The following is a 9,716-nucleotide window of genomic DNA, read 5'->3' as shown; positions in this document are numbered from 1 at the left end:
CTAACTATTGTTTAGCTGCCAGTTCCGCTTCGCCCACTGATCGTCCCACAGACAAGGGACATCATTATTTCACTTCAAGCCGCAACATCAAACATTAAACTAGAATGACTCACAGCAGGGCCAAACTCGTGTAGACTGCCGTGAAAATGTCATCTTTGAACTGCCGCAATGTTTGCTGTCTTTGTGAAAATACAATGACCTCACTGTTCCTAATTGAGAATGATGAAGTTTATTCCAGATGTGTGTAATATTCGTGATGTAGGCTACTTTTAAATTCTGTCGCCCTCTTGTGGTATCTCTTAGTTTTATAGAGTCAAGGTGATGGATGACTCAATTGACAACCAAAACTGGATTTGTTTTAGTTTTTAACAGTGTCTTTAACTGGAGGAAATTTCAAAACACTATTAAAGAACATTGTATATATTGTTCAATTTATTTAACATTATATTGTACTGTATATTATAATACTTATATATTGTTACATTATATTGTTCATTAGTTAAACTATGTAACATTCTAAAATATATCACAATAACAGCGGCGTCTAAAATGCGTCATTCGCGTATGTTACAGTAGATAAATGAAAGTGCAGTCACACAACAGCAGCATATCACCCATTGTCAAAAAAGCCTGACCTTAAAAATGCACTTCGAAAAAAGTAAGACATTCGTTAAACTTCTCCTTCCAGGATGTTTCTAGCTCCTCTTCAGTTTAGAGCAGACAGAACTACTAAAAACCACAATAGAAATCACACTACAGGCTGGACATCAGTTATCCTTTAGACAGGAGGAGCAGAGAAAAGACAGCAGAGCCTCTGTGGACACGTATAGGACACTTAGTGGTGGACTTGTAGACAAGGGGAGTAGACGAGGAAAATGAGGGAGGGCGGGAGGAGAAGATTGTGTGCAAATAGGCTTGTGTATGTTTCAAACTTTTTATCACGTTTAAGTCTGTCTGTTTGTATTCATAGTTTCCTCCTGATATCAGTGTCTGCTATGTGTATATTCGACATATGCCCCAGGATAGGGGTGTGTGTGTGTGTGACACAGCTCTATGTGCTCAGGATGTGTGCGTGGGTGTAGATGTTTGTGTGTCTCAGGCGGACGGTGAGGCCTGCGCCGGGTCCCTCCAGCCTCCGAAGGCCTGCTCCAGGTAGACAGCCATGGCCAGGCCTAGATGATCCTGCATCTTCCCCATCACCAGCTGCACCCCCAGTGGGAGGCCCTCTGTGCTCAGCCCCAGAGGGCACTGGGTCACCGGCAGACCCAGGATGTTAAAGATACCTGGGGAGAGGAAGATAGACACAGAGTTGGAGGGACAAAGAGGGGAAGATAGACAGAGAGGGAGAGAAGATAGAGGAAGAGACAGAGAGAGAAAGAGATTGAGAGGGATGGATGTATAGAGAGACAGCGATGGAGGTAGGGAGAAAGAGGAACGAGGAAGAGAAGGAGAAATGTCACACACACACATCTATGTTAAAGTCACTGTAATCATGCCTTCCCTGACCTGACCTGATTTGCAGTTGAATATAGCCTAGCAGGGCTATCGTAGCTAAGCAAGATGAATGAGAAGTTACAGCTGAACATAGCCCTAGCACAGCTACTGATTTGTCCAGTGTGACCATTCCCAGACCTGTGTAGGAGAAGTTGAAGGGAGTGAAGAGAGGGTGGTGGTGCCGGGGGGCCAGGTGGGGGTGAGAGGGGTAGAGCAGCACCCCATCAGTCCCCAGCAGCTCCTCCAAGTCCTTCTGGAGAGACTCTCTCTGCTGCAGGATAAACTGGCTGGGCTGGGTGGGCTGGAACATCTCCACGGTGGCCAGACCTGAGGGGGGGGGGGGGGGGTGGAGGTGAGGAGAGGTGGAGATGAGGGGAGGGGACACAGGTGGAGGTAAGGGGGTGGTGATGAATGAGGGAGTGGTGGAGGTGAAGGGTGGTGAAGGGGTGGGATGATGGAGGTGAGGGGGGGTGGGAGGTAGAGGTGAGGAGGGCGGGCGGATAAGGTGAGAGGAGATTGAGGGTAGGAGGGAGATATAATGCATGGGGTGGGGCGGTGGATAAGAATAGAGGAGTTAAGATTATAGGATTAGAGTGAGACAGGGGCAAGGGTTAGTGTCTCTAGCAGGGTTAGGGTACGTGTGTGAGACAGAAACCCTTTTTAAACAGAGATCCTGCAATATTCCAATATTCAACCAAACGAAGGTGGCATAATGCCACCCAGTGTGTGATTGTAGAAACCCCTTCCAGTTCAACAATGACCCCCCCCCCCATTCTCTGTGCTGACCTTTTATACAAAACAGGCTGTCTAAAATGGGCTATAGACTAGGGCAGCCATTCCCAACCCTTTCCACTTCGCGGCCCACTTGCATAGCTCAAATATTTCTTCGGCCCCCCAACAGCACAATACCGTGAATTTAAGTTTTCTTAATTTTTTTGAAAGATCAGTATACATACAAACAGTATACAAAAATTAACGATAACATATGCTAGGGGGGCCTGAATTGAAGTGGGCGTTATGCAAGTTAACTCTGAAATGTCAGTTGAGCTACCGTCAACATGCCAAGCGTAACTATTGCCGTTTCGGTCATGATGAATTAAAGGCAAAATGTTTAATAATTATTTACCAACAGTATATATAAATTTAGAATATTTATTCATTTTTCATATTTTAGTTTTAATTGGTTTGGCAGCCCACCTGCATTACCCTCGCGGACCTCTAGTGGGCCGTAGCCCACAGGCTGGACTAGTGTTTAGTGTGTTCTCTATCTCTCATTCACACACACACATACCGATGGCTGCCATGGTGTGTTTGGAGAACCCCAGGATCCACTTAGCCATCTCCCAGACAGGCCACACCCTCTTCCCCTGATTGGCCATCAACTCTGCAAACATGATGGGCAGCTGGGAAGAGGAGCAGGGCTGAGGTCAGTACGCACACACACACACACACATACACACACTCACACCAACACACGTGTCGATCAACATGCACACACAAACAACAAACACACACATATAACCACGGACAGGCATTACATTTACATTTAGTCATTTAGCAGACGCTCTTATCCAGAGCGACTTACAGTAAGTACAGGGACATTCCCCTGAGGCAAGTAGGGTGAAGTGCCTTGCCCAAGGACACAACGTCAGTTGGCATGACCGGGAATCGAACTGGCAACCTTCGGATTACTAGCCCGACTCCCTCACCGCTCAGCCAACTGACTCCCATTAGCTCAACGAGATAACACACACTTAAAACACCCCCACCCACCTTCCCGTCCTTCCCAGGAGCAGCCATCATGGCTCCCCAGATCTGGAAGGAGTATTTGAGCTGAGGAATCTTCAGATGCTCAACTTTGACCCCCAGGTCCGCCTCCAGATGTTCCACCACCTGGGGAACACACCACAGAACGCTATCAACACACACACTGTGCCTCTCACCACAGAACGCTATCAACACACACTGTGCCTCTCAATACAGCATGCTATCAACACACACACACTCTTTCTTTAAGTGCCCCTAGGACTCTTTAGATGTCTTTATGTCTCTGTTTTGGTTCTCTTTCCTCCTCACCCGGTTCTGAGCCTGGATCAGCTGAGGGTCGACAGGAGACACCAGCGGAGATCCTCCATCGTGAGGAACCGAGAAGAACCGCAGCTTCTTCAGATCCACCTCTGAGGAGAGGTTCAACCTGGAGGTGGAGAGGGAGAGAGAGATGGCGTGGGTGGGGAGGAACGAAGGGTAAGAGCAATAGGAAAAGATGGACAGTGGACAGAGAGAGACAAAGTTGTCTGATAGTGGATCCTGTTGTATCGGTGCTGCTTTGTGGTTCGCCAGCTATTCTCAAGATATCGTTTTGTTGTTGTTTACCTGTCGGCATTGAGGCCCGCCATGACCCGGAGCATGGGCAGCAGGTCCTGGGCGTAACGACACATGGGGCCCGTACACAGGAACCCAGGCTGCAGGCCTGAAGCTGGCGGGAACTGGCCCTCATTGCTCACTACGCCTGCACACACACACAGGCACATACACGCAGGAATACACACACATGCAGGCAAACACATGTACATACACATACACACACACAGACCACATTACTTACTACACCTCCACACACGCGTGCCCCACCACGTCACAGCTCGTCGTGTGTCCACAGACTCACCTGGTGTGGGTTTGTGTCCGAAGATGCCGTTGAAGAAGGCGGGCATGCGGATGCTGCCCCCTACGTCCGACCCCACCCCGATCACTGACCCCCCTCCCCCCAGGATACTGCCCTCCCCTCCTGAGAAGGAGAGGTGGGAGAGGAATATGGTTACTATTCACTGAACTCTATGCAGACTGTACTGCATCAAATGTTATGGACTGGACTCGACTCTGGAGTTACTTACCAGAGCTTCCTCCAGGTATCCTCTCCAGGGCATAGGGGTTGTTGGTGACCCCGTACAGGCGGTTGTGGGACTCTAGCCACATGCACAGCTCGCTGCAGTTGGTCACGCCCAGAGGTATGGCCCCCGCACGCTTCAGCAACGCCACAGGAGGGGCGTCTGTCCCCGAGACCATGCCCCTCCTCGACACCAGCCCCGTGGAGTTGGGCATGCCTGAGGTGTGTGTGTGTGTGTGGTGGGGGGACCGACAGTTAGAGAGAGATGAGACAGAGACAAGAGAGCCCAAAAAGGAGAGGAGAGAAAAATGAAGAACAGGTGTACAGAGGCAAGGAGAAGGATACGGGGGGGGGGGGGGAGAGAGGAGTATTGAGAAAGGGATAGAGGAGGAGAATGGAGACAAGAGGAGAGATAGACATGCAGAGTAGTACCCTGCAGAGTGAAGGCTTCTTTGACTGTAAAGGGGACACCCAAGAGGGGCAGTTTATCCTCCAGCACCTCCTCCCCGGCACCTCCTCCTGTCTCCTCATCCACCAGCCTGTCCACCTGTGCAGCCTCCTGCAGGGCCTGGGAGAACCTGAGGAGGGGGGGGGGGGAGGGGACACACACACATATGTTCTATTTTCTCTCTCAAATGGTGAAACACAAAGTATCCTTTTCACTACTTCTCCAGCTCACCCCCTTCTCTCACTCACCCCGTCCCTCGCTCACCTGTCCTTGACCATGGCGTTGATGAGAGGGTTGATCTCCTGGATGCGGTCAATGTACGCCTGGACCACCTCCACACTGGTCACCTAGGACCAGGACACACGCAGGCTATACATCACTACAGATCTTCAACTACACAAGGTAGACATTACTATCCAACACTATTCAACGACAGAAGGTACCATTTTTATTTGGTATTTTTGTGTTAGATGTGTAAGCGATACATAGTACATTCATTCACTCAGTGCACTGTGATTATTACACTGACGCAAATGGAATAAGCATGTGGATGAAGAAACACTTGTTCTTGTTGTATGTGACCTTTATACAGCTTTGCTAAATGTGATCCAGATATGGCCCCAAGCCCACCATTGTTCCTGGTTTCTATCCTCTCACACACAGTATGGGTTGAGCTAAGCAGTCCATTCAAAAGCTCTTACACTGACCCTTTATAATAATATCCCTAATACCAGACCTACTGGTCTGTTTCAGAAAATGGACACTCACAGTATAACCATTAAGTGACATAGAGATGAGGAGGAGTATATAATGAGGTTATTAGAGTGGCCTGAACTAATTCATGCACTACAATTCCCATAATTCACTGGGCTACGATCGAATCACCTTCCAGACGGATCTCTTCCCTAAACAAAGCGATAATGTGATACCTTTCTGTGAACATAGATCATAAATGTAATTATCAATGTGTTTGTACTTTTAGAGTGATGGTTTGTGAGATCAAACGCTTTGGCCATATTATACAGATAGGCGTTTAGACTTTATCGAAGTTCACTCGCCTCTCTCTGTCGTATCATCTGAGCGAGCCGCATCGCAGGGACCCTCAAAAGTGGGTTCGTGATTGGTGGGAGTCTCTTAGAGCCGTCCGGTCCCCCCCGCGGAGCGAAGAGCTGGAAAAAGGCGAACAGCATCCTTACAACCCCGCGCAGCACCCAGGACAGGAACCGTTCAAACCGGGTCAGCGCCATTGTACAGGACGGTCTATTTCAACATCAGCCTTTTCACTGTACAGCCGCGATTCGTGCACCTACCGGAGCAGTTTGTGCTCCCGGCATGCAACGGGGTGCATTGATGATCAGGTTCACCTCTGTCCCCGTTGTATTATGCAGCTATAGGGAGAGGCTATGTGGACTTTAGACTACAATGATGTCACAGATGTGAATAGCTGTTTTCAAAGCACAAATTATTTAAATATCGACATAATTGTGTCTGTATATGTCTTCATGCACTTATTTATTGTATGTAGTGTCAAAAGTTAGGCTAATCAAAATCCCTCAAACCTCTATAGTTCGCTATCTCAAATTACAAAACTAACGGTGACGCGTACGAAACACTATATCTGCAATACTATCTTTTCATCACAAGAGGACACCAACGGTCCGAAAATCTGTAACTACTTTTAATGTTGATATAAAGACAATGACACGACAGACTCCCAATAGCCTACCTGCCACAGTTTTAAACCATTAAATAAGCATTAATTTCTCGCATAATAAACAACCGAGTACTTCTGTAGCTTTACAGGTGAAATTCAGAATGAGAGGAAGATGTCGCAGGGCAAGCAGGCAAATGTAGTATGAATTTGTCACAGAACCTGTTCATCAACTTCTCCTTCAGCCAGATGTACATTTGCTTGTAGCTCGGTAATGTTTCAATAGGTGTAGTACACACTCACCAGTCATGACCATGCTATCATGGCACTGTTGATGCTCTCCTCCCGCTGACACCCCCATCCCTGACCATGCCACAACACAGGGGGTATGGTTGCCAGCTGAAATGAAGGATTGGGCTCTTCTTAACCCTGGGATAAGCTAGCCTTGATCCTGTCCTGAAAAACGGTCTCTGTCTGGGAGTGTTATCTTGATTGCTGTTGTGGTCTTTCCTGCCCCACAGAGGGCCCTGAATAAGAATAACACTGTTTGCATTCAGCTGAAACTTTTGTCAGCAACAAAAGCTACATCAAAGGGGTGTAAACCTGCAACCTCTTTGATCTTGCTTACAAATGCTCTACCACTGACTTCACCGCAGACATTCAAAATCTTCAACGCTACTGCGAGTACCGAGTGTCTTTGTGACTGTGTTCTCCGATGACACATTAGAACTTGCGTTGATAGAAGCGGACCCCCCAGAATTGCACTGGACGCAGTTCAATGCCCTGTTTTCCACTCCCACAGAGTACAACAACCACATGCAAACAACTCTCACCACACTCAACACTCTTTCTGCTGTCTCTCTCTCCCTTCCTTCCTCAATCGCTCCCTCTCTCTGTCTCCCTCTCTCCCTCTCATTGTCTCTTTCTCTCTCCCTGCCTTCGCTCTCTACGCCTAACCCTGTCAACCTCATCACTTGTTGCCTCACACACACATAAACATTTACATTTTGTCATTTAGCAGACGCTCTCATCCAGAGCGACATTCCCAGTAGGGTGAAGTGCCTTGCCCAAGGACACGCCATTTGGCACGGCCGGGAATCGAACTGGCAACCTTCAGATTACTAGCCCGATTCCCTAACCGCTCAGCCACCTGACTCCCACATAAACATGGTGTATCCTAGCTGACCCCTCCCTTTGTGTGTGTGATTTTATGATTGGGTTTCAGAAAGTCCCCGGCGTGTGGGTTGGCGAGGCAGATGTCTCGGTCAGCTTTGTGGGGACGTGAGTGTGTTTGTGTGGAGAGGGGAGGGGCAGAGACTGGGTAGACTTATCCCCACAACCCCTGCTGTCGCTTTAATCCCAACTAGTGTGTGTGTGTGTGTGTGTGTGTGTGTGTGTGTGTATGAAAAAGAGAGATAAAGTGTGTGTGTATGTGGATGCATGCCAGCACAGTCTGAGCAAACACAAAGACATAGTGGACATTCAAGGAAACCCAGCCTGTACGCGCACACACACACACACACACACACACACACATACACACACATGCAGTAGTGTTATTAAAAACGTGTCAGCTGTAACCTACATGTGATGCTATATAGCTTCATCTAAGATCAGTGTTGACTTCTTACACGATCCTGGTTATCATATTGAAAGAACATGTAACAACCACTGGCAGGTCTAATGACAGAAAGTATGTTCCCCATTGGCTCTGACTGCGTGATTGACACAAGAAGCCATCTAATCGCGCGACACAAGGGTTCTGCTAGCAAAGAGGCTCGTGGACATCTGAGTTCGGGCGGCTAGCGTTTGGTGCTGAAACTGAAGATATTATTGGCTTCGTACGATTCTAGCCAACAACCTGGCGACATTAGATAATTTATTTTTAATCTATTGGATTATACTTCTTTACGCACTCTTACCGAATGTACCGAAGCTGTCGTACGATTCTAACGGACATACCTTTTTTACAGGAGCTAACGTTACAGTACTTGTTATCTATTTGCTAGGCGTATGCCGAGTAGCGAAGGAAAATGCTGCTAACGCTAACATGCTAGTAGCATGCTATCCTTTTGCCGTGAAAAGACCCCACACACCAAATGAGCTTCGTATGGAGATTAAAACGGGGTTCTAGACACTACAGCAGTTTTAAAGGGACGTCATTTGGACTTTCAGCGTCTAATTAAACGTTTAACTCACACACGGATCCATTGTTAAACGTTTTCCAGGTAACGTTACAGTATATTAGCTAGTAAATTCAAGACTGACAAAAAAAGAAATGGTTCGTTGTACTGTATATGCCGATATCTAGGTGGGATGGTAATCTAGCTGTCAAGCCAGTTGACTAGCTAGCAAGCTAGCTGTCATACAACAGCACCACCACATTCAACGTTTAATAGCTGGCAAGCTTGCTTTTCGGTGTTTTAGACAAGCACCCTGATGTAGCTGGTGACCACTTCGTCAGAATGGAATATTTCAGTACGTTTAACATTTAGTTTACCAGCTGCTTATACAGAAAGCCTCTCTCTCTGTGTGTCTCTCTCTCCTTCTCTCTCCATCTCTCTGTCTATCTCTCTTTATATATACATAAATATAGAGAGTGATTTTTATTGACAAACTGCACAAACTAATATTCCCAGGGCCGTTTGACACACCGGCTCTTGCTCCAGGTGCGAAGGTATGCTTGAGCAGCGTTTGGGTGGGAGTGAGTTCGGGGATTCGCATTGAGGCCTAGTAACTGGTGTGTGAAGCGGCAACGATACACACCCAGAGATGTAACACAGGCGGTCGGGACTTGGCAGCAGAATGGCGGAAATATTTTTTAAAGCCCATCTTTTTATAAGACGCGAGGTACAGAAAATCGATATTAACAAAACCTCATTTTCTGTTACATGGAATGTTTGCACATACAGTTGGTTGGTACACCGCCTTAAATTTCATTGATGCTTTCATAAATGGCAGGTAGTCCCAATAATTTTGGTTCTGCACTACCTGATCGGTAAATAAGCTTGTTCAGAGAGCGCTGTGGAAAAGGGGCGTGATAGACTTTCTCAGACCCATGCTCACAACCTGGACGCCGGCCAGTCTTACCTTGATTAGCTGCGCGGAGGTCAAGTACGTGATTATAGAACCCTTGAGCAGCGGTCCCCTGCTTCCCGGTTTTGTCAGGAAAACGCGTTGATCTACGGTACTGTTATAACATATTCCCGTATGTTACCGAAACTGTTCTTCACATCCTT

At 47.5% G+C, this 9,716-nt stretch overlaps 1 protein-coding gene across 1 annotated transcript; it reads right to left on the bottom strand.

Moving 5' to 3' along the window:
- Nucleotides 1-426: 426 nt before the first annotated feature.
- LOC136956994 (fatty-acid amide hydrolase 2-A-like) lies at nt 427-6,093 on the bottom strand. The gene is made up of 11 exons (XM_067251079.1): nt 5,885-6,093; nt 5,091-5,173; nt 4,811-4,956; nt 4,386-4,595; nt 4,160-4,279; nt 3,868-4,003; nt 3,571-3,688; nt 3,268-3,387; nt 2,786-2,897; nt 1,633-1,821; nt 427-1,283 (listed from the first exon to the last, which is right to left on the bottom strand). Exons 1-11 carry the CDS (start codon nt 6,071-6,073, stop codon nt 1,096-1,098), a joined length of 1,611 nt encoding a protein of 536 aa, XP_067107180.1. The 5' UTR covers nt 6,074-6,093; the 3' UTR covers nt 427-1,095.
- Nucleotides 6,094-9,716: the final 3,623 nt, after the last annotated feature.

Source organism: Osmerus mordax, chromosome 14 (assembly GCF_038355195.1).
Source record: "Osmerus mordax isolate fOsmMor3 chromosome 14, fOsmMor3.pri, whole genome shotgun sequence".
In the NCBI taxonomy this organism is placed as follows: domain Eukaryota; kingdom Metazoa; phylum Chordata; class Actinopteri; order Osmeriformes; family Osmeridae; genus Osmerus; species Osmerus mordax.
The sequence above is the reverse complement of the archived record's forward strand: the minus strand, read 5'-3'. Positions and strand labels throughout refer to the sequence as shown.

Excerpts from the sequence above, each read along its gene's own strand:
- LOC136956994 (XM_067251079.1), bottom strand. The coding sequence starts at position 6,073 with ATGGCGCTGACCCGGTTTGAACGGTTCCTGTCCTGGGTGCTGCGCGGG. Across the intron at positions 5,174-5,884 it reads AGATGATACGACAGAGAGAG|GTGACCAGTGTGGAGGTGGT; the intron begins GCGAGTGAACTT and ends TCCTGGTCCTAG. Across the intron at positions 1,822-2,785 it reads ACACACCATGGCAGCCATCG|GTCTGGCCACCGTGGAGATG; the intron begins GTATGTGTGTGT and ends CCCCCCCCTCAG.